The sequence below is a fragment of the Amblyomma americanum genome, chromosome 7 (genome assembly GCF_052857255.1).
Source record: "Amblyomma americanum isolate KBUSLIRL-KWMA chromosome 7, ASM5285725v1, whole genome shotgun sequence".
NCBI lineage: Eukaryota > Metazoa > Arthropoda > Arachnida > Ixodida > Ixodidae > Amblyomma > Amblyomma americanum.
In genome coordinates this window covers 171,106,749-171,133,383 of record NC_135503.1, presented here as the reverse complement: position 1 = coordinate 171,133,383, position 26,635 = coordinate 171,106,749, and the positions used below count along the sequence as shown (strand labels likewise).

The window sequence follows — 26,635 nt, the reverse complement described above, 5'->3', positions numbered from 1 at the left end:
TAACGTGGCTGTTTTGACAGTACGTAGAAAAGCGCTGTTTGGAATACTATGCTTCAAATCAATATTTATAACTTGGCTGTTTTGACAGCACGAAGACAAGCGCTGTTTGGAATACTATACTTCAAATCAATAATTATAACGTGGCTGTCTTGACAGCACGAGGACAAGCGCTGGTTGGAATGCTATGCTTCAAATCAATAATTATAACGTGGCTGTTTTGACAGCACGAAGAAAAGCGCTGTTTGGAATACTATACTTCAAATCAATAATTATAACTTGGCTTTTTTGACAGCACGAAGACAAGCGCTGTTTGGAATAATATGCTTCAAATCAATAATTATAACGTGGCTGTTTTGACAGCACGAAGAAAAGCGCTGTTTGGAATACTACGCTTCAAATCAATAATTATAACTTGGCTGTTTTGACAGCACGAGGACAAGCGCTGGTTGGAATGCTATGCTTCAAATCAATAATTATAACGTGGCTGTTTTGACAGCACGAAGAAAAGCGCTGTTTGGAATACTATACTTCAAATCAATAATTATAACTTGGCTTTTTTGACAGCACGAAGACAAGCGCAGTTTGGAATACTATGGTTCAAATCAATAAATATAACGTGGCTGTTTTGACAGCACGAAGACAAGCGCTGTTTGGAATATATACTTCAAATCAATAAATATAACGTGGCTGTTTTGACAGCATGAATAAAAGCGCTGTTTGGAATACTATGCTTCAAATCAATAATTATAACGTGGCTGTATTGACTGCACGAAGAAAAGCGCTGTTTGGAATACTATACTTCAAATCAATAATTATAACGTGGCTGTTTTGACAGCACGAAGACAAGCGCTGTTTGGAATACTATGCTTCAAATCAATAAATATAACGTGGCTGTTTTGACAGCACGAAGACAAGCGCTGTTTGGAATACTATACTTCAAATCAATAATTATAACGTGGCTGTTTAGACAGCACGAAAAAAAAGCGCAGTTTGGAATCATATGCTTCAAATCAATAATTATAACGTGGCTGTTTTGACAGCACGAAGACAAGCGCTGTTTGGAATACTATACTTCAAATCAATAATTATAACGGCGCCGTTTGGACAGCACGAAGACCAGCGCAGTTTGGAATACTATACTTCAAATCAATAATTATAACGTGGCTGTTTTTACAGCACGAAGACAAGAGCTGTTTGGAGTACTAAGCCTCAAATCAATAATTATAACATGGCTGTTTTGACTGCACGAAGAAAAGCGCTGTTTGGAATACTATACTTCAAATCAATAATTATAACGTGGCTGTTTAGGCAGCACGAAGACAAGCGCAGTTTGGAATACTATGCTTCAAATCAATATTTATAACGTGGCTGTTTCGACAGCGCGAAGACAAGCGCTGTTTGGAATACTATGCTTCAAATCAATAATTATAACGTGGCTGTTTTGACAGCACGAAGTCAAGCGCTGTTTGGAATACTATGCTTCAAATCAATAATTATAACGTGGCTGTTTTGACAGCACGAGGGCAAGCACAGTTTGGAATACTATGCTTCAAATCAATAATTATAACATGGCTGTTTTGACTGCACGAAGACAAGCGCAGTTTAGAATACTATGCTTCAAATTAATAATTATAACGTGGTTGTGTAGACAGTGCGAAGACAAGCGCTGTTTGGAATACTATGCTTCAAATCAATAATTATAACGTGGCTGTTTTGACAGCACGAGGGAAAGCGCTGTTTGGAATACTATACTTCAAATCAATAATTATAACTTGGCTTTTTTGACAGCACGAAGACAAGCGCTGTTTGGAATACTATGCTTCAAATCAATAATTAAAACGTGGCTGTTTTGACAGCACGAAGAAAAGCGCTGTTTGGAATACTACGCTTCAAATCAATAATTATAACTTGGCTGTTTTGACAGCACGAAGACAAGCGCTGTTTCGAATACTCTACTTCAAATCAATAAATATAACGTGGCTGTTTTGACAGCACGAAGACAAGAGCTGTTTGGAGTACTAAGCCTAAATCAATAATTATAACATGGCTGTTTTGACTGCACAAAGAAAAGCGCTGTTTGGAATACTATGCTTAAAATCAATAATTATAACGTGGCTGTTTAGACAGCACGAAGACAAGCGCAGTTTGGAATACTATGCTTCAAATCAATATTTATAACGTGGCTGTTTCGACAGCGCAAAGACAAGCGCTGTTTGGAATACTATGCTTCAAATCAATAATTATAATGTGGCTTTTTTGACAGCACGAAGTCAAGCGCTGTTTGGAATACTATGCTTCAAATCAATAATTATAACGTGGCTGTTTTGACAGCACGAGGGCAAGCGCAGTTTGGAATACTATGCTTCAAATCAATAATTATAACGTGACTGTTTTGACAACACGAGGGCAAGCGCAGTTTGGAATACTATGCTTCAAATGAATATTTATAACGTGGTTGTTTTTACAGCAAGAAGACAAGCGCTGTTTGGAATACTATGCTTCAAATCAATAATTACAACGTGGCTGTTTTGACAGCACGAAGACAAGCGCTGTTTGGAATACTATACTTCAAATCAATAATTTTAACGTGGCTTTTTTGGCAGCACGAAGAAAAGCGCTGTTTGGAATAATATGCTTCAAATCAATAAATATAACGTGGCTGTCTTGACAGCACGAGGACAAGCGCTGGTTGGAATGCTATGCTTGAAATCAATAATTATAACGTGGCTTTTTTGACAGCACGAAGACAAGCGCTGTTTGGAATAATATGCTTCAAATCAATAATTATAACGTGGCTGTTTTGACAGCACGAAGACAAGCGCTGTTTGGAATACTATACTTCAAATCAATAATTATAACGTGGCTGTTTAGACAGCACGAAAAAAAAGCGCAGTTGGAATCATATGCTTCAAATCAATAATTATAACGTGGCTGTTTTGACAGCACGAAGAAAAGCGCTGTTTGGAATACTATACTTCAAATCAATAATTATAACGGCGCCGTTTGGACAGCACGAAGACTAGCGCTGTTTGGAATACTATACTTCAAATCAATAATTATAACGTGGCTGTTTTGACAGCACGAAGACAAGCGCTGTTTGGAATACTATACTTCAAATCAATAATTATAACGTGGCTGTTTTGACAGTACGTAGAAAAGCGCTGTTTGGAATACTATGCTTCAAATCAATATTTATAACTTGGCTGTTTTGACAGCACGAAGACAAGCGCTGTTTGGAATACTATACTTCAAATCAATAATTATAACGTGGCTGTCTTGACAGCACGAGGACAAGCGCTGGTTGGAATGCTATGCTTCAAATCAATAATTATAACGTGGCTGTTTTGACAGCACGAAGAAAAGCGCTGTTTGGAATACTATACTTCAAATCAATAATTATAACTTGGCTTTTTTGACAGCACGAAGACAAGCGCTGTTTGGAATAATATGCTTCAAATCAATAATTATAACGTGGCTGTTTTGACAGCACGAAGAAAAGCGCTGTTTGGAATACTACGCTTCAAATCAATAATTATAACTTGGCTGTTTTGACAGCACGAGGACAAGCGCTGGTTGGAATGCTATGCTTCAAATCAATAATTATAACGTGGCTGTTTTGACAGCACGAAGAAAAGCGCTGTTTGGAATACTATACTTCAAATCAATAATTATAACTTGGCTTTTTTGACAGCACGAAGACAAGCGCAGTTTGGAATACTATGGTTCAAATCAATAAATATAACGTGGCTGTTTTGACAGCACGAAGACAAGCGCTGTTTGGAATATATACTTCAAATCAATAAATATAACGTGGCTGTTTTGACAGCATGAATAAAAGCGCTGTTTGGAATACTATGCTTCAAATCAATAATTATAACGTGGCTGTATTGACTGCACGAAGAAAAGCGCTGTTTGGAATACTATACTTCAAATCAATAATTATAACGTGGCTGTTTTGACAGCACGAAGACAAGCGCTGTTTGGAATACTATGCTTCAAATCAATAAATATAACGTGGCTGTTTTGACAGCACGAAGACAAGCGCTGTTTGGAATACTATACTTCAAATCAATAATTATAACGTGGCTGTTTAGACAGCACGAAAAAAAAGCGCAGTTTGGAATCATATGCTTCAAATCAATAATTATAACGTGGCTGTTTTGACAGCACGAAGACAAGCGCTGTTTGGAATACTATACTTCAAATCAATAATTATAACGGCGCCGTTTGGACAGCACGAAGACCAGCGCAGTTTGGAATACTATACTTCAAATCAATAATTATAACGTGGCTGTTTTTACAGCACGAAGACAAGAGCTGTTTGGAGTACTAAGCCTCAAATCAATAATTATAACATGGCTGTTTTGACTGCACGAAGAAAAGCGCTGTTTGGAATACTATACTTCAAATCAATAATTATAACGTGGCTGTTTAGGCAGCACGAAGACAAGCGCAGTTTGGAATACTATGCTTCAAATCAATATTTATAACGTGGCTGTTTCGACAGCGCGAAGACAAGCGCTGTTTGGAATACTATGCTTCAAATCAATAATTATAACGTGGCTGTTTTGACAGCACGAAGTCAAGCGCTGTTTGGAATACTATGCTTCAAATCAATAATTATAACGTGGCTGTTTTGACAGCACGAGGGCAAGCACAGTTTGGAATACTATGCTTCAAATCAATAATTATAACATGGCTGTTTTGACTGCACGAAGACAAGCGCAGTTTAGAATACTATGCTTCAAATTAATAATTATAACGTGGTTGTGTAGACAGTGCGAAGACAAGCGCTGTTTGGAATACTATGCTTCAAATCAATAATTATAACGTGGCTGTTTTGACAGCACGAGGGAAAGCGCTGTTTGGAATACTATACTTCAAATCAATAATTATAACTTGGCTTTTTTGACAGCACGAAGACAAGCGCTGTTTGGAATACTATGCTTCAAATCAATAATTAAAACGTGGCTGTTTTGACAGCACGAAGAAAAGCGCTGTTTGGAATACTACGCTTCAAATCAATAATTATAACTTGGCTGTTTTGACAGCACGAAGACAAGCGCTGTTTCGAATACTCTACTTCAAATCAATAAATATAACGTGGCTGTTTTGACAGCACGAAGACAAGAGCTGTTTGGAGTACTAAGCCTAAATCAATAATTATAACATGGCTGTTTTGACTGCACAAAGAAAAGCGCTGTTTGGAATACTATGCTTAAAATCAATAATTATAACGTGGCTGTTTAGACAGCACGAAGACAAGCGCAGTTTGGAATACTATGCTTCAAATCAATATTTATAACGTGGCTGTTTCGACAGCGCAAAGACAAGCGCTGTTTGGAATACTATGCTTCAAATCAATAATTATAATGTGGCTTTTTTGACAGCACGAAGTCAAGCGCTGTTTGGAATACTATGCTTCAAATCAATAATTATAACGTGGCTGTTTTGACAGCACGAGGGCAAGCGCAGTTTGGAATACTATGCTTCAAATCAATAATTATAACGTGACTGTTTTGACAACACGAGGGCAAGCGCAGTTTGGAATACTATGCTTCAAATCAATAATTATAACGTGGCTGTTTTGACAGCACGAAGACAAGCGCAGTTTAGAATACTATGCTTCAAATTAATAATTATAACGTGGTTGTTTAGACAGTGCGAAGACAAGCGCTGTTTGGAATACTATGCTTCATATCAATAATTATAACGTGGCTGTTTTGACAGCACGAGGGCAAGCGCAGTTTGGAATACTATGCTTCAAATCAATAATTATAACGTGACTGTTTTGACAGCACGAAGACAAGCGCAGTTTTGAATACTATGCTTCAAATCAATAAATATAACGTGGCTGTTTTGACAGCACGAAGACAAGCGCAGTTTAGAATACTATGCTTCAAATTATTAATTATAACGTGGTTGTTAAGACAGTGCGAAGACAAGCGCTGTTTGGAATACTATGTTTCAAATCAATGATTATAACGTGGCTGTTTTTACAGCACGAAGGCAAGCGCTGTTTGGAATACTATACATCAAATCAATAATTATAACGTGGCTGTTTGAGAGCACGAGGGCAAGCGCAGTTTGGAATACTATTCTTCAAATCAATAATTATAACGTGGCTGTTTTGACAGCACGAAGACAAGCGCTGTTTTGAATACTATACTTCAAATCAATAATTATAACGTGGCTGTTTTGACAGCACGAAAAAAAGCGCTGTATGGAATACTATGCTTCAAATCAATAATTATAACTTGGCTGTTTTGACAGCACGAAGACAAGCGCTGTTTGGAATACTATGCTTCAAATCAATAATTATAACGTGGCTGTTTTTACAGCACGAAGAAAAGCGCTGTTTGGAATACTATGTTTCAAATCAATAAATATAACGTGGCTGTTTTGACAGCACGAAGACAAGCGCTTTTTGGAATACTATACTTCAAATGAATAATTATAACGGCGCTGTTTTGACAGCACGAAGACTAGCGCTGTTTGGAATACTATACTTCAAATCAATAATTATAACGTGGCTGTTTTGACAGCACGAAGACAAGCGCTGTTTGGAATACTATACTTCAAATCAATAATTATAACGTGGCTGTTTTGAAAGTACGTAGAAAAGCGCTGTTTGGAATACTATGCTTCAAATCAATAATTATAACGTGGCTGTTTTGACGGCACGAGGGCAAGCGCAGTTTGGAATACTATGCTTCAAATCAATAATTATAACGTGGCTGTTTTGACAGCACGAAGACAAGCGCTGTTTGGAATACTATGCTTCAAATCAATATTTATAACGTGGCTGTTTTGACAGCACGAAGACAAGCGCAGTTTGGAATACTATGCTTCAAATCAATATTTATAACGTGGTTGTCTTTACAGCAAGAAGACAAGCGCTGTTTGGAATACTATGCTTCAAATCAATAATTACAACGTGGCTGTTTTAACAGCACGAAGACAAGCGCTGTTTGGAATACTATACTTCAAATCAATAATTTTAACGTGGCTGTTTTGGCAGCACGAAGAAAAGCGCTGTTTGGAATACTATGCTTCAAATCAATAAATATAACGTGGCTGTTTTGACAGCACGAAGACAAGCGCTGTTTGGAATACTATACTTCAAATCAATAATTATAACGTGGCTGTTTAGACAGCACGAAAAAAAGCACAGTTTGGAATCATATGCTTCAAATCAATAATTATAACGTGGCTGTTTTGACAGCACGAAGAAAAGCGCTGTTTGGAATACTATACTTCAAATCAATAATTATAACGGCGCTGTTTTGACAGCACGAAGACAAGCGCTGTTTGGAATACAATACTTCAAATCAATAATTATAACGGCGCTGTTTTGACAGCACGAAGAAAAGCGCTGTTTGGAATACTATGCTTCAAATCAATAAATATAACGTGGCTGTTTTGACAGCACGAAGACAAGCGCTGTTTGGAATACTATACTTCAAATCAATAATTATAACGTGGCTGTTTAAACAGCACGAAAAAAAAGCGCAGTTTGGAATCATATGCTTCAAATCAATAATCATAACGTGGCTGTTTTGACAGCACGAAGAAAAGCGCTGTTTGGAATACTATACTTCAAATCAATAATTATAACGGCGCTGTTTGGACAGCACGAAGACTAGCGCTGTTTGGAATACTATACTTCAAATCAATAATTATAACGTGGCTGTTTTTACAGCACGAAGACAAGCGCTGTTTGGAATACTATACTTCAAATCAATAATTATAACGTGGCTGTTTTGACAGTACGTAGAAAAGCGCTGTTTGGAATACTATGCTTCAAATCAATAAATATAACGTGGCTGTTTTGACGGCACGAGGGCAAGCGCAGTTTGGAATACTATGCTTCAAACCAATATTTATAACGTGGCTCTTTTGACAGCACGAAGACAAGCGCTGTTTGGAATACTATGCTTCAAATCAATATTTATAACGTGGCTGTTTTGACAGCACGAAGACAAGCGCAGTTTGGAATACTATACTTCAAATCAATAATTATAACGGCGCTGTTTTGACAGCACGAAGACAAGCGCTGTTTGGAATACAATACTTCAAATCAATAATTATAACGGCGCTGTTTTGACAGCACGAAGAAAAGCGCTGTTTGGAATACTATGCTTCAAATCAATAAATATAACGTGGCTGTTTTGACAGCACGAAGACAAGCGCTGTTTGGAATACTATGCTTCAAATCAATAATTACAACGTGGCTGTTTTGACAGCACGAATCAAGCGCTGTTTGGAATACTATACTTCAAATCAATAATTTTAACGTGGCTGTTTTGGCAGCACGAAGAAAAGCGCTGTTTGGAATACTATGCTTCAAATCAATAATTATAACGTGGCTGTCTTGACAGCACGAGGGCAAGCGCTGGTTGGAATGCTATGCTTCAAATCAATAATTATAACGTGGCTGTTTTGACAGCACGAAGAAAAGCGCTGTTTGGAATACTATACTTCAAATCAATAATTATAACTTGGCTTTTTTGACAGCACGAAGACAAGCGCTGTTTGGAATACTATGCTTCAAATCAATAATTATAACGTGGCTGTTTTGACAGCACGAAGAAAAGCGCTGTTTGGAATTCTACGCTTCAAATCAATAATTATACCGTGGCTGTTTTGACAGCACGAAGTCAAGCGCTGTTTGGAATACTATGCTTCAAATCAATAATTATAACGTGGCTGTTTTGACAGCACGAGGGCAAGCGCAGTTTGGAATACTATGCTTCAAATCAATAATTATAACGTGACTGATTTGACAACACGAGGGCAAGCGCAGTTTGGAATACTATGCTTCAAATCAATAATTATAACGTGGCTGTTTTGACAGCACGAAGACAAGCGCAGTTTAGAATACTATGCTTCAAATTAATAATTATAACGTGGTTGTTTAGACAGTGCGAAGACAAGCGCTGTTTGGAATACTATGCTTCATATCAATAATTATAACGTGGCTGTTTTGACAGCACGAGGGCAAGCGCAGTTTGAAATACTATGCTTCAAATCAATAATTATAACGTGACTGTTTTGACAGCACAAAGACAAGCGCTGTTTGGAATACTATACTTCAAATCAATAATTATAACGTGGCTGTTTTGACAGTACGTAGAAAAGCGCTGTTTGGAATACTATGCTTCAAATCAATAATTATAACGTGGCTGTTTTGACGGCACGAGGGCAAGCGCAGTTCGGAATACTATGCTTCAAATCAATAATTATAACGTGGCCGTTTTGACAGCACGAAGATAAGCGCTGTTTGGAATACTATGCTTCAAATCAATATTTATAACGTGGCTGTTTTGACAGCACGAAGACAAGCGCAGTTTGGAATACTATGCTTCAAATGAATATTTATAACGTGGTTGTTTTTACAGCAAGAAGACAAGCGCTGTTTGGAATACTATGCTTCAAATCAATAATTACAACGTGGCTGTTTTGACAGCACGAAGACAAGCGCTGTTTGGAATACTATACTTCAAATCAATAATTTTAACGTGGCTTTTTGGCAGCACGAAGAAAAGCGCTGTTTGGAATAATATGCTTCAAATCAATAATTATAACGTGGCTGTCTTGACAGCACGAGGACAAGCGCTGGTTGGAATGCTATGCTTGAAATCAATAATTATAACGTGGCTTTTTTGACAGCACGAAGACAAGCGCTGTTTGGAATAATATGCTTCAAATCAATAATTATAACGTGGCTGTTTTGACAGCACGAAGACAAGCGCTGTTTGGAATACTATACTTCAAATCAATAATTATAACGTGGCTGTTTAGACAGCACGAAAAAAAAGCGCAGTTGGAATCATATGCTTCAAATCAATAATTATAACGTGGCTGTTTTGACAGCACGAAGAAAAGCGCTGTTTGGAATACTATACTTCAAATCAATAATTATAACGGCGCCGTTTGGACAGCACGAAGACTAGCGCTGTTTGGAATACTATACTTCAAATCAATAATTATAACGTGGCTGTTTTGACAGCACGAAGACAAGCGCTGTTTGGAATACTATACTTCAAATCAATAATTATAACGTGGCTGTTTTGACAGTACGTAGAAAAGCGCTGTTTGGAATACTATGCTTCAAATCAATATTTATAACTTGGCTGTTTTGACAGCACGAAGACAAGCGCTGTTTGGAATACTATACTTCAAATCAATAATTATAACGTGGCTGTCTTGACAGCACGAGGACAAGCGCTGGTTGGAATGCTATGCTTCAAATCAATAATTATAACGTGGCTGTTTTGACAGCACGAAGAAAAGCGCTGTTTGGAATACTATACTTCAAATCAATAATTATAACTTGGCTTTTTTGACAGCACGAAGACAAGCGCTGTTTGGAATAATATGCTTCAAATCAATAATTATAACGTGGCTGTTTTGACAGCACGAAGAAAAGCGCTGTTTGGAATACTACGCTTCAAATCAATAATTATAACTTGGCTGTTTTGACAGCACGAGGACAAGCGCTGGTTGGAATGCTATGCTTCAAATCAATAATTATAACGTGGCTGTTTTGACAGCACGAAGAAAAGCGCTGTTTGGAATACTATACTTCAAATCAATAATTATAACTTGGCTTTTTTGACAGCACGAAGACAAGCGCTGTTTGGAATAATATGCTTCAAATCAATAATTATAACGTGGCTGTTTTGACAGCCCGAAGACATGAGCTGTTTGGAGTACTAAGCCTAAATCAATAAATATAACATGGCTGTTTTGACTGCACGAAGAAAAGCGCTGTTTGGAATACTATACTTCAAATCAATAATTATAACGGCGCTGTTTTGACAGCACGAAGACAAGCGCTGTTTGGAATACAATACTTCAAATCAATAATTATAACGGCGCTGTTTTGACAGCACGAAGAAAAGCGCTGTTTGGAATACTATGCTTCAAATCAATAAATATAACGTGGCTGTTTTGACAGCACGAAGACAAGCGCTGTTTGGAATACTATACTTCAAATCAATAATTATAACGTGGCTGTTTAGACAGCACGAAAAAAAAGCGCAGTTTGGAATCATATGCTTCAAATCAATAATTATAACGTGGCTGTTTTGACAGCACGAAGAAAAGCGCTGTTTGGAATACTATACTTCAAATCAATAATTATAACGGCGCCGTTTGGACAGCACGAAGACTAGCGCTGTTTGGAATACTATACTTCAAATCAATAATTATAACGTGGCTGTTTTGACAGCACGAAGACAAGCGCTGTTTGGAATACTATACTTCAAATCAATAATTATAACGTGGCTGTTTTGACAGTACGTAGAAAAGCGCTGTTTGGAATACTATGCTTCAAATCAATAATTATAACGTGGCTGTTTTGACGGCACGAGGGCAAGCGCAGTTTGGAATACTATGCTTCAAATCAATATTTATAACGTGGCTGTTTTGACAGCACGAAGACAAGCGCTGTTTGGAATACTATGCTTCAAATCAATATTTATAACGTGGCTGTTTTGATAGCACGAAGACAAGCGCAGTTTGGAATACTATGCTTCAAATCAATATTTATAACGTGGTTGTTTTTACAGCAAGAAGACAAGCGCTGTTTGGAATACTATGCTTCAAATCAATATTTATAACTTGGCTGTTTTGACAGCACGAAGACAAGCGCTGTTTGGAATACTATACTTCAAATCAATAATTATAACGTGGCTGTCTTGACAGCACGAGGGCAAGCGCTGGTTGGAATGCTATGCTTCAAATCAATAATTATAACGTGGCTGTTCTGACAGCACGAAGAAAAGCGCTGTTTGGAATACTATACTTCAAATCAATAATTATAACTTGGCTTTTTTGACAGCACGAAGACAAGCGCTGTTTGGAATACTATGCTTCAAATCAATAATTAAAACGTGGCTGTTTTGACAGCACGAAGAAAAGCGCTGTTTGGAATACTACGCTTCAAATCAATAATTATAACTTGGCTGTTTTGACAGCACGAAGACAAGCGCTGTTTCGAATACTATACTTCAAATCAATAAATATAACGTGGCTGTTTTGACAGCACGAAGACAAGAGCTGTTTGGAGTACTAAGCCTAAATCAATAATTATAACATGGCTGTTTTGACTGCACAAAGAAAAGCGCTGTTTGGAATACTATGCTTAAAATCAATAATTATAACGTGGCTGTTTAGACAGCACGAAGACAAGCGCAGTTTGGAATACTATGCTTCAAATCAATATTTATAACGTGGCTGTTTCGACAGCGCGAAGACAAGCGCTGTTTGGAATACTATGCTTCAAATCAATAATTATAATGTGGCTTTTTTGACAGCACGAAGTCAAGCGCTGTTTGGAATACTATGCTTCAAATCAATAATTATAACGTGGCTGTTTTGACAGCACGAGGGCAAGCGCAGTTTGGAATACTATGCTTCAAATCAATAATTATAACGTGACTGTTTTGACAACACGAGGGCAAGCGCAGTTTGGAATACTATGCTTCAAATCAATAATTATAACGTGGCTGTTTTGACAGCACGAAGACAAGCGCAGTTTAGAATACTATGCTTCAAATTATTAATTATAACGTGGTTGTTTAGACAGTGCGAAGACAAGCGCTGTTTGGAATACTATGCTTCAAATCAATAATTATAACTTGGCTGTTTTGACAGCACGAAGACAAGCGCTGTTTGGAATACTATGCTTCAAATCAATAATTATAACGTGGCTGTTTTTACAGCACGAAGAAAAGCGCTGTTTGGAATACTATGTTTCAAATCAATAAATATAACGTGGCTGTTTTGACAGCACGAAGACAAGCGCTTTTTGGAATACTATACTTCAAATCAATAATTATAACGGCGCTGTTTTGACAGCACGAAGACTAGCGCTGTTTGGAATACTATACTTCAAATCAATAATTATAACGTGGCTGTTTTGACAGCACGAAGACAAGCGCTGTTTGGAATACTATACTTCAAATCAATAATTATAACGTGGCTGTTTTGAAAGTACGTAGAAAAGCGCTGTTTGGAATACTATGCTTCAAATCAATAATTATAACGTGGCTGTTTTGACGGCACGAGGGCAAGCGCAGTTTGGAATACTATGCTTCAAATCAATAATTATAACGTGGCTGTTTTGACAGCACGAAGACAAGCGCTGTTTGGAATACTATGCTTCAAATCAATATTTATAACGTGGCTGTTTTGACAGCACGAAGACAAGCGCAGTTTGGAATACTATGCTTCAAATCAATATTTATAACGTGGTTGTCTTTACAGCAAGAAGACAAGCGCTGTTTGGAATACTATGCTTCAAATCAATAATTACAACGTGGCTGTTTTAACAGCACGAAGACAAGCGCTGTTTGGAATACTATACTTCAAATCAATAATTTTAACGTGGCTGTTTTGGCAGCACGAAGAAAAGCGCTGTTTGGAATACTATGCTTCAAATCAATATTTATAACTTGGCTGTTTTGACAGCACGAAGACAAGCGCTGTTTGGAATACTATACTTCAAATCAATAATTATAACGTGGCTGTCTTGACAGCACGAGGACAAGCGCTGGTTGGAATGCTATGCTTCAAATCAATAATTATAACGTGGCTGTTTTGACAGCACGAAGAAAAGCGCTGTTTGGAATACTATACTTCAAATCAATAATTATAACTTGGCTTTTTTGACAGCACGAAGACAAGCGCTGTTTGGAATACTATGCTTCAAATCAATAATTATAACGTGGCTGTTTTGACAGCACGAAGAAAAGCGCTGTTTGGAATACTACGCTTCAAATCAATAATTATAACTTGGCTGTTTTGACAGCACGAAGACAAGCGCTGTTTGGAATACTATACTTCAAATCAATAATTATAACGTGGCTGTTTTGACAGCACGAAGACAAGAGCTGTTTGGAGTACTAAGCCTAAATCAATAAATATAACATGGCTGTTTTGACAGCACGAAGACAAGCGCAGTTGAGAATACTATGCTTCAAATTAATAAATATAACGTGGTTGTTTAGACAGTGCGAAGACAAGCGCTGTTTGGAATACTATGCTTCAAATCAATAATTATAACGTGGCTGTTTTGACAGCACGAGGGCAAGCGCAGTTTGGAATACTATGCTTCAAATCAATAATTATAACGTGACTGTTTTGACAGCATGAAGACAAGCGCAGTTTTGAATACTATGCTTCAAATCAATAAATATAACGTGGCTGTTTTGACAGCACGAAGACAAGCGCAGTTTAGAATACTATGCTTCAAATTAATAATTATAACGTGGTTGTTAAGAAAGTGCGAAGACAAGCGCTGTTTGGAATACTATGCTTCAAATCAATGATTATAACGTGGCTGTTTTTACAGCACGAAGGCAAGCGCTGTTTGGAATACTATACATCAAATCAATAATTATAACGTGGCTGTTTGAGAGCACGAGGGCAAGCGCAGTTTGGAATACTATTCTTCAAATCAATAATTATAACGTGGCTGTTTTGACAGCACGAAGACAAGCGCTGTTTGGAATACTATACTTCAAATAAATAATTATAACGTGGCTGTTTTGACAGCACGAAAAAAAGCGCTGTATGGAATACTATGCTTCAAATCAATAATTATAACTTGGCTGTTTTGACAGCAAGAAGACAAGCGCTGTTTGGAATACTATGCTTCAAATCAATAATTATAACGTGGCTGTTTTGACAGCACGAAGAAAAGCGCTGTTTGGAATACTATGCTTCAAATCAATAAATATAACGTGGCTGTTTTGACAGCACGAAGACAAGCGCTTTTTGGAATACTATACTTCAAATCAATAATTATAACGGCGCTGTTTTGACAGCACGAAGACTAGCGCTGTTTGGAATACTATACTTCAAATCAATAATTATAACGTGGCTGTTTTGACAGCACGAAGACAAGCGCTGTTTGGAATACTATACTTCAAATCAATAATTATAACGTGGCTGTTTTGACAGTACGTAGAAAAGCGCTGTTTGGAATACTATGCTTCAAATCAATAAATATAACGTGGCTGTTGTGACGGCACGAGGGCAAGCGCAGTTTGGAATACTATGCTTCAAATCAATAATTATAACGTGGCTGTTTTGACAGCACGAAGACAAGCGCTGTTTGGAATACTATGCTTCAAATCAATATTTAAAACGTGGCTGTTTTGACGGCACGAAGACAAGCGCAGTTTGGAATACTATGCTTCAAATCAATATTTATAACGTGGTTGTTTTTACAGCAAGAAGACAAGCGCTGTTTGGAATACTATTCTTCAAATCAATAATTACAACGTGGCTGTTTTGACAGCACGAAGACAAGCGCTGTTTGGAATACTAGACTTCAAATCAATAATTTTAACGTGGCTGTTTTGGCAGCGCGAAGAAAAGCGCTGTTTGGAATACTATGCTTCAAATCAATATTTATAACTTGGCTGTTTTGACAGCACGAAGACAAGCGCTGTTTGGAATACTATACTTCAAATCAATAATTATAACGTGGCTTTCTTGACAGCACGAGGACAAGCGCTGGTTGGAATGCTATGCTTCAAATCAATAATTATAACGTGGCTGTTTTGACAGCACGAAGAAAAGCGCTGTTTGGAATACTATACTTCAAATCAATAATTATAACTTGGCTTTTTTGACAGCACGAAGACAAGCGCTGTTTGGAATACTATGCTTCAAATCAATAATTATAACGTGGCTGTTTTGACAGCACGAGGGCAAGCGCAGTTTGGAATACTATGCTTCAAATCAATAATTATAACGTGACTGTCTTGACAGCATGAAGACAAGCGCAGTTTTGAACACTATGCTTCAAATCAATAAATATAACGTGGCTGTTTTGACAGCACGAACACAAGCGCAGTTTAGAATACTATGCTTCAAATTAATAATTATAACGTGGTTGTTAAGACAGTGCGAAGACAAGCGCTGTTTGGAATACTATGCTTCAAATCAATGATTATAACGTGGCTGTTTTTACAGCACGAAGGCAAGCGCTGTTTGGAATACTATACATCAAATCAATAATTATACGTGGCTGTTTGAGAGCACGAGGGCAAGCGCAATTTGGAATACTATTTTTCAAATCAATAATTATAACGTGGCTGTTTTGACAGCACGAAGACAAGCGCTGTTTGGAATACTATACTTCAAATCAATAATTATAACGTGGCTGTTTTGACAGCACGAAGACAAGAGCTGTTTGGAGTACTAAGCCTAAATCAATAATTATAACATGGCTGTTTTGAATGCACGAAGAAAAGCGCTGTTTGGAATATTATGCTTAAAATCAATAATTATAACGTGGCTGTTTAGACAGCACGAAGACAAGCGCAGTTTGGAATACTATGCTTCAAATCAATATTTATAACGTGGCTGTTTCGACAGCGCGAAGACAAGCGCTGTTTGGAATACTATGCTTCAAATCAATAATTATAACGTGGCTGTTTTGACAGCACGAAGACAAGCGCAGTTTAGAATACTATGCTTCAAATTAATAATTATAACGTGGTTGTTTAGACAGTGCGAAGACAAGCGCTGTTTGGAATACTATGCTTCAAATCAATAATTATAACGTGACTGTTTTGACAGCACGAAGACAAGCGCAGTTTGAATACTATGCTTCAAATCAATAAATATAACGTGGCTGTTTTGACAGCACGAAGACAAGCGCAGTTTAGAATACTATACTTCAAATCAATAATTATAAGGTGGCTGTTTTGACAGCACGAAAAAAAGCGCTGTATGGAATACTATGCTTCAAATCAATAATTATAACTTGGCTGTTTTGACAGCACGAAGACAAGCGCTATTTGGAATACTTTGCTTCAAATCAATAATTATAACGTGGCTGTTTTGACAGCACGAAGAAAAGCGCTGTTTGGAATACTATGCTTCAAATCAATCAAGAGTGGGCTAGGCAGCAGCACATCGGACATGATGCTCAATCAGTTCTGCTTTATCGTGCAGGCCTTGGCGCTCTTTCTTCAAGTTCAGCCTTCCCTTGGTTGCGCTGAAGAAGGATTTACTGCTGCTCTTCCGTATCAACCAGACATCAAGTCATTCGCACGAGCCAGCCGTTGCCCTGTCATCGAGATTGTCCAGCCTTTCTTCGTTTCACCTTCTGCCACCTCATCGGTGACGTCAAGTCACGTGGACATACCTGCGGCTATAAGAAGCTGTCCCCCGGCCATCTCAACCAGTGGGCAAGGCAGCAGCACATCGGACACGATGCTCAATCAGTTCTGCTTTATCGTGCAGGCCTTGGCGCTCTTTCTTCAAGTTCAGCCTTCCCTTGGTTGCGCTGAAGAAGGATTTACTGCTGCTCTTCCGTATCAACCAGACATCAAGTCATTCGCACGAGCCAGCCGTTGCCCCGTCATCGAGATCGTCCAGCCTTTCTTCGTTTCACCTTCTGCCACCTCATCGGTGACGTCATGTCACGTGGACATACCTGCGGCTATAAGAAGCTGTCCCCCGGCCATCTCAACCAGTGGGCTAGGCAGCAGCTCATCGGACATGATGCTCAATCAGTTCTGCTTTATCGTGCAGGTTAGTGATTATTCTCGAATGAAGTGTTTTCGCAGTGATGACCGTTTTCTATTGCTGCTGCCATGCCCACTTGGCTTACAAAGTGTTGTCTCTGCTGTTTCTTTCAAAATAAGCCTTTTGATCTGTGGTGACATTGAGTCGAATCCGGGGCCTACAGACCAGGAAATGTTGCAACAACTTCTCTTGGGGCAAAATAACATAACTACTTCAATCAACAATGTCCTGACTAGACAAGAAAAACTTGAAAAAAATGTAGCTAGCTTACATGAACGAATAAGTGGCATAGAAACTCAAATGGCTTCTCTTGGTACATTGAAGACAGAGGTAAATGGCCTGAAATCAACTATAGCTGAACTAGAACAAAATGTTTCCAGCCTCTTGAATAAGGTTGATGAGTTAGAAAACCGGAGTCGAAGGAATAATCTGATAATTTATGGCGTTAAAGAAGAGAGCACTGAAACATTTGATGATCTTATCAAGAAGATAAAAGAAAGTGTGTTTCTTGAAAAGCTTGATTTAACCATTAGTGGAATTGAACGCTGTCATAGGCTGGGAAAGAAGAAAGATGGTGATCGTCCAGTAATTGTGAAATTTTTAGACTACCGTGAAAAAGTATCGATAATGAAAGCCTGTCCCAAACTCAAGGGCTCTGAAATATCGATTTCAGAGGATTTTTCTCTTGGCGTTCGTCAGATAAGGCAAAAACTATGGGAAAGCTCTGCAGAGGAAAGGTCGAACGGTGCGAAGGTCAAGTTATTCTTCGATAAATTAAGTGTGAACGGGACTTTATTTGCCTGGGACAAAACTAAAAACAAGCGTTACAGGATTACCAAGCACACCTGACAGAACAAAACTAAAAAAGGTTGTTTTCGAGTTTTAAATACTAACTGTCGCAGTGTTGTTAATAAAGTCGTTGAGTTGGAAGGTCTTTTACTTACGCATGACCCTGATGTAGTAGTGCTAACTGAGACGTGGTTAAGTGAAGATATATATGACAGTGAATTTGTTCCAAATAACTACCAGGTCTTTCGAAAAGATCGTGACAGAAGAGGTGGGGGAGTTGCGATACTATACAAAGCATCTCTACAACTTATAAGATTACCTGATGTCACCGGAGTCGAGGGCATATTCTGCAAAGTTTATGCTGATAACATCAAGTATCTACTAGGCGCCATTTACAGGCCCCCTAACTCTCCTGTCCCTGTCTTGCACCATTTAAAATAGTATATCCAGTGTCATGTAAAACCGGGAGACAGAATAATTATGACTGGTGATTTCAATTTCCCGAATATTGATTGGTGCACTTTTTCTTCACAGTCCTGTAATTTGATGGAAAACGAAATGCTGGACCTTGCCTTAAACTTTGATCTGCTGCAAGTTGTAAATGAGCCTACAAGAATACAGCACGGTTCGATGTCCATCCTAGATCTCTTCTTTTTAAGTGGCAACATTACGGAAAACATCTCTTGTGATGTTGCTACTGGTATATCAGATCATAAGGCAGTTTTATTGTCACTAAATGATATTTCTTTAAAGCATGAAGATGCTCTTCATTCCTTTCCAAATTTTTCACGAGCAGATAATGAGTCTATCATTGACATTCTTGACCTTCGTTATGACGATTTCCAAACGAATCCTTGCAGTAATAATGACTTGTGGCTCATCTTCAAGAACATGGTTCATGAATGTATCCGGTGTTTCGTGCCGAAGATATCTAAGCAGTCTTGTAGCCGCAACCCTTGGATCAGCAGAGAGACGCTGCACTTGCAACGTCGACTAAAACGTCTTAAAAAGCGAGCGAGATCAGCCACCCCTTCCATAGTCCGTGTTATTGAGGAGGTGTCACAACAATTAAAAGATCAGACTTTGCTTGACAAAGAAAGATATTTTGGTGTCCAACTCCCATCATTTATTAAAAAATCTGAAAAATTCTGGAGGACGATTACCCCGAGTTCCCGCAGTGCCGACATGTTTGTAATAGATGGAAAATGTATTCGCGATGATAATGCAGCCTGTGTAGCCTTTAATAACCACTTTAAAACTGTTTTTACTGCAGACAATGGTCATCTCCCATCTTTCAGTCTGTCTTTACCCCCTATACCTGATGTTACCATATCTGAAAATGGAGTGTTCAATTTACTTCTAAATCTTGATGTTAAGAAATCGTTTGGCCCAGACGACATCCCAAATGCCTTTCTGAAGCAGTACGCGCAATGGTGCTCCAAGTATTTATGTGTCATTTTTAGAAGGTCTATAGAGGAAGGCGCCCTACCCGATGACTGGCGAGTTGCCAGAGTTAAACCTTTACATAAAACTGGTGACAAAACACAGGTGCAGAACTATCGCCCTATTTCACTTACTTCCACAGCGTGTAAGATACTTGAGCACATTATTCATAAACATTTATCTACCTTTCTTGAAGAACATAACGTAATATCGAAAGCTCAACATGGTTTCAGGAAAGGATATTCGACATGTGCACAGCTAATACAAACAATTCATGATTTTGCAGAAGCCATAAACGAAGAAAAACAAACTGACGTAATATTTTTAGATTTCCGCAAGGCCTTTGATACGGTTTCTCATAACAAGCTAATATATAAATTGAGTTCTGTAATAAAAAACGATAAACTAATAACCTGGATTAAGGCTTACCTGACAAACAGGCGCCAGTTTGTTACACTAAATGGTGCCCTCTCACATTGCATTCCAGTTGAATCGGGAGTTCCTCAAGGATCTGTGCTTGGACCGCTTTTGTTTATTATTTATATTAATGATATCGTCCAAGATCTCTCTGTTAATGTTAAGTTATATGCCGATGATTGTGTCCTCTATGAACGAATTAACTCAAGAGAAGATCAAATCAGGCTAAATAATGACTTTCGGAAGGTAATGCGCTGGTGTGATAGGTGGCAAATGGTGATAAATTTTGATAAAACAGTAGATATGAGAATAACGCTTAAAAGGAATCCTCTTCTCTACCAGTATGGTACTTCCGATAGTGCACTCTCAGAGGTAACATGCTACAAATATCTCGGCCTATGGATTTCCAATAATCTTTCCTGGAACAAACATATTGATACAATCTCGGCAAATGCTCTGCGCAAAATATTCTTCTTGAGGCGTGCACTACGGTTCGCTACTCCTGAAACGCGTTTCCTTGCGTATAACACTATTGTGCGGCCAATCTTAGAATATGCCGTAATGATCTGGGACCCATATACCAAGATTAACATTAACAAATTAGAAAGGATTCAAAAGAAAGCAGTAAGATTTATTTATAATTCCTATGGTCGCACTTCTATCACTAATCTTATTAAAAAGAGTGGCTTACCATCCGTTACTGATAGAAACCGTATCTGTCGTTTGAAATTCTTTTTCCAGTTAATTCATGGGCAATACAACATTGACATCTCGAAAATTGTTAGTTACTCTAGTGGTTATGCAACACGCCTGAGACATTCTCTTTCCGTAAAACCTTTATCCACAAGAACAAACTGCTACAAATATTCCTATTTTCCTAGAACTATTACCGAATGGAACAACCTTGCTGGTCATATAGTCGAAGAGAATAATTTGTCCCATTTTGAGGCGCTGCTGCAACAAGTGACGAAATTTTGAATGTTCGGTTGATGAGTAATTTTGAGATTTACTTAATTATATGCTTGGCTCTATGACTGCAGTATATATATTCTGAGGTTGTGAAAAGATACAGTACAGTGTGATGTACTAATTTCGTTGCTGTGACGCCTTGTCTGCTGTATTTCCTTTTTTTTGTCCTTTGGTGTTACACAAATTATGTACCCACCTGCGATGGTCTTGTTTTTATAAGACCGCAGTATTTATAAATAAATAAATAAATAAATAAAATAAATATAACGTGGCTGTTTTGACAGCACGAAGACAAGCGCTTTTTGGAATACTATACTTCAAATCAATAATTATAACGTGGCTGTTTTGACAGCATGAATAAAAGCGCTGTTTGGAATACTATGCTTCAGATCAATAATTATAACGTGGCTGTATTGACTGCACGAAGAAATGCGCTGTTTGGAATACTCTACTTCAAATCAATAATTATAACGTGGCTGTTTTGACAGCACAAAGACAAGCGCTGTTTGGAATACTATACTTCAAATCAATAAATATAACGTGGCTGTTTTGACAGTACGTAGAAAAGCGCTGTTTGGAATACTATGCTTCAAATCAATAATTATAACGTGGCTGTTTTGACGGCACGAAGACAAGCGCTGTTTGGAATACTATGCTTCAAATCAATATTTATAACGTGGCTGTTTTGACAGCACGAAGACAAGCGCAGTTTGGAATACTATGCTTCAGATCAATATTTATCACGTGGTTGTTTTTACAGCAAGAAGACAAGCGCTGTTTGGAATACTATGCTTCAAATCAATAATTACAACGTGGCTGTTTTGACAGCACGAAGACAAGCGCTGTTTGGAATACTATACTTCAAATCAATAATTTTAACGTGGCTGTTTTGGCAGCACGAAGAAAAGCGCTGCTTGGAATACTATGCTTCAAATCAATATTTATAGCTTGGCTGTCTTGACAGCATGAAGACAAGCGCTGTTTGGAATACTATGCTTCAAATCAATATTTATTACGTGGCTGTTTTGACAACACGAAGACAAGCGCAGTTTGGAATACTATGCTTCAAATGAATATTTACAACGTGGCTGTTTTCACAGCAAGAAGACAAGCGCTGTTTGAAATACTATGCTTCAAATCAATAATTATAACTTGGCGGTTTTGACAGCACGAAGACAAGTGCTGTTTGGAATACTATACTTCAAATCAATAATTAAAATGTGGCTGTTTTGACAGCACGAAGAAAAGCGCTGTTTGGAATACTATGCTTCAAATCAATATTTATAACTTAGCTGTTTTGACAGCACGAATACAAGCGCTGTTTGGAATGCTATACTTCATGTAAATAATTATAACTTGGCTGTTTTGACAGCACGAAAACAAGCGCTGTTTGGAATACTATACTTCAAATTAATAATTATAACGTGGTTGTTTCGAGAGCACGAGGACAAGCGCAGTTTGGAATACTATTCTTCAAATAAATAATTATAACGTGGCTGTTTTGACAGCACGAAGACAAGCGCTGTTCAATAATTATAACGTGGCTGTTTAAACAGCACGAAAAAAAGCGCAGTTTGGAATCATATGCATCAAATCAATAATTATAACGTGGCTGTTTTGACAGCACAAAGAAAAGCGCTGTTTGGAATACTATACCTCAAATCAATAATTATAACGGCGCTGTTTTGACAGCACGAAGACAAGCGCTGTTTGGAATACTATACTTCAAATCAATAATTATAACGGCGCTGTTTTGACAGCACGAAGACAAGCGCTGTTTGGAATACTATGCTTCAAATCAATATTATAACGCGGCTGTTTTGACAGCACGAAGAAAAGCGCTGTTTGGAAAACTACGCTTCAAATCAATAATTATAACTTGGCTGTTTTGACAGCACGAAGACAAGCGCTGTTTGGAATACTATACTTCAAATCAATAATTATAACGTGGCTGTTTTGACAGCACGAAGACAAGAGCTGTTTGGTGTACTAAATCTCAAATCAATAATTATAACGTGGCTGTTTTGACAGCACGAATAAAAGCGCTGTTTGGAATACAATGCTTCAAATCTATAATTATAACTTGGCTGTTTTGACTGCACGAAGAAAAGCGCTGTTTGAAATACTATACTTCAAATCAATAAATATAACGTGGCTGTTTTGACAGCATGAAGACAAGCGCTGTTTGGAATACTATACTTTAAATCAATAATTATAACGTGGCTGTTTTGACAGCACGAAGAAAAGCGCTGTTTGGAATACTATGCTTCAAATAATTATAACGTGGCTGTATTGACAGCAGGAAGAAAAGCGCTGTTTGGAATACTATGCTTCAAATCAATAATTATAACGTGGCTGTTTTGACAGCACGAAGACAAGCGCAGTTTGGAATACTATGCTTCAAATCAATCATTATAACGTGGCTGTTTTGACAGCACGAAGACAAGCGCAGTTTGGAATACTATGCTTCAAATCAATAATTATAAAGTGGCTGTTTAGACAGCGCGAAGACAAGCGCTGTTTGGAATACTATGCTTCAAATAATTATAACGTGGCTGTTTTGACAGCACGAAGAAAAGCGCTGTTTGGAATACTATGCTTCAAATCAATAATTATAACATGGCTGTTTTGACAGCACGAAGAAAAGCGCTGTTTGGAATACTATGCTTCAAATAATTATAACGTGGCTGTTTTGACAGCACGAAGAAAAGCACTGTTTGGAATACTATGCTTCAAATCAATAATTACAACGTGGCTGTTTTGACAGCACGAAGACAAGCGCAGTTTGGAATACTATGCTTCAAATCAATCAATATAACGTGGCTGTTTTGACAGCACGAAGACAAGCGCAGTTTGGAATACTACGCTTCAAATCAATAATTATAACGTGGCTGTTTTGACAGCACGAGGGCATGCGCTGTTTGGAATACTATACTTCAAATAAATATATATAACGTGGCTGTTTTGAGAGCACGAGGGCAAGCGCAGTTTGGAATACTAATTTTCAAACCAATAATTATAACGTGGCTGTTTTCACAGCACGAAAAAAAGCGCTGTATGGAATAGTAAGCTTCAAATCAATAATTATAACTTGGCTGTTTTGACAGCACGAAGACAAGCGCTGTTTGGATTAGTATCCTTAAATCAATAATTACAAGGTGGCTGTTTTGACAGCACGAAGAAAAGCGCTGTTTGGAATACTATGCTTCAAATCAATAAATATAACGTGGCTGTTTTGACAGCACGAAAACAAGCGCTGTTTGGAATACTATACTTCAAATCAATAATTATAACGTGGTTGTTTTGAGAGCACGAGGACAAGCGCAGTTTGGAATACTATGCTTCAAATAAATATTTATAACGTGGCTGTTTTGACAGCACGAAGACAAGCGCTGTTTGGAATACTATACTTCAAATCAATAATTATAACGTGGCTGTTTAGACAGCACGAAAAAAAGCGCAGTTTGGAATCATATGCTTCAAATCAATAATTACAACGTGGCTGTTTTGACAGCACGAAGAAAAGCGCTGTTTGGAATACTATACTTCAAATCAATAATTATAAGGGCGCTGTTTTGACAGCACGAAGACAAGCGCTGTTTGGAATACTATACTTCAAATCAATAATTATAACGGCGCTGTTTTGACAGCACGAAGACAAGCGCTGTTTGGAATACTATGCTTCAAATCAATAAATATAACGTGGCTGTTTTGACAGCACGAAGACAAGCGCTCTTTGGAATACTATACTTCAAATCAATATTTATAACGTGGCTGTTTTGACAGCACGAATAAAAGCGCTGTTTGGAATACTATGCTTCAAATCAATAATTATAACGTGGCTGTTTTGACAGCACGAAGACAAGCGCTGTTTGGAATACTATACTTCAAATCAATAATTATAACGTGCTGTTTTGACAGTACGAAGAAAAGCGCTGTTTGGAATACAATGCTTCAAATCAATAATAATAACGTGGCTGTTCTGACGGCACGAGGGCAAGCGCAGTTTGGAATACTATGCTTCAAATCAATAATTATAACGTGGCTGTTTTGACAGCACGAAGACAAGCGCTGTTTAGAATACTATGCTTCAAATCAATATTTATTACGTGGCTGTTTTGACAACACGAAGACAAGCGCAGTTTGGAATACTATGCTTCAAATCAATATTTATAACGTGGCTGTTTTCACAGCAAGAAGACAAGCGCTGTTTGAAATACTATGCTTCAAATCAATAATTATAACTTGGCTGTTTTGACAGCACGAAGACAAGTGCTGTTTGGAATACTATACTTCAAATCAATAATTAAAATGTGGCTGTTTTGACAGCACGAAGAAAAGCGCTGTTTGGAATACTATGCTTCAAATCAATATTTATATCTTGGCTGTTTTGACAGCACGAATACAAGCGCTGTTTGGAATGCTATACTTCATGTAAATAATTATAACGTGGCTGTTTTGACAGCACGAAAACAAGCGCTGTTTGGAATACTATACTTCAAATTATTAATTATAACGTGGTTGTTTCGAGAGCACGAGGACAAGCGCAGTTTGGAATACTATGCTTCAAATAAATAATTATAACGTGGCTGTTTTGACAGCACGAAGACAAGCGCTGTTCAATAATTATAACGTGGCTGTTTAGACAGCACGAAAAAAAGCGCAGTTTGGAATCATATGCATCAAATCTATAATTATAACGTGGCTGTTTTGACAGCACAAAGAAAAGCGCTGTTTGGAATACTATACCTCAAATCAATAATTTTAACGGCGCTGTTTTGACAGCACGAAGACAAGCGCTGTTTGGAATACTCTACTTCAAATCAATAATTATAACGGCGCTGTTTTGACAGCACGAAGACAAGCGCTGTTTGGAATACTATGCTTCAAATCAATAAATATAACGTGGCTGTTTTGACAGCACGAAGACAAGCGCTCTTTGGAATACTATACTTCAAATCAATATTTATAACGTGGCTAGTTTTACAGCACGAATAAAAGCGCTGTTTGGAATACTATGCTTCAAATCAATAATTATAACGTGGCTGTATTGCCTGCACAAAGAAAAGGGCTGTTTGGAATACTATACTTCAAATCAATAATTATAACATGGCTGTTTTGACAGCACGAAGACAAGCGCTGTTTGGAATACTATACTTCAAATCAATAATTATGACGTGGCTGTTTTGACAGTACGAAGAAAAGCGCTGTTTGGAATACTATGCTTCAAATCAATAATTATAACGTGGCTGTTTTGACGGCACGAGGGCAAGCGCAGTTTGGAATACTATGCTTCAAATCAATAATTATAACGTGGCTGTTTTGACAGCACGAAGACAAGCGCTGTTTGGAATACTATGCTTCAAATCAATATTTATAACGTGGCTCTTTTGACAACACGAAGACAAGCGCAGTTTGGAATACTATGCTTCAAATCAATATTTATAACGTGGCTGTTTTT

General features: G+C 37.8%; 1 protein-coding gene across 1 annotated transcript; it reads left to right on the top strand.

Annotated features, from left to right (window-relative positions):
• Window positions 1-17,529: 17,529 nt before the first annotated feature.
• Window positions 17,530-18,570, top strand: LOC144098218 (uncharacterized). Its single transcript, XM_077630716.1, has one exon. The coding sequence runs from the start codon at window positions 17,530-17,532 to the stop codon at window positions 18,403-18,405; it is 876 nt and encodes a 291-aa protein (XP_077486842.1). The 3' UTR covers window positions 18,406-18,570.
• The last annotated feature ends 8,065 nt before the right edge of the window (window positions 18,571-26,635 follow it).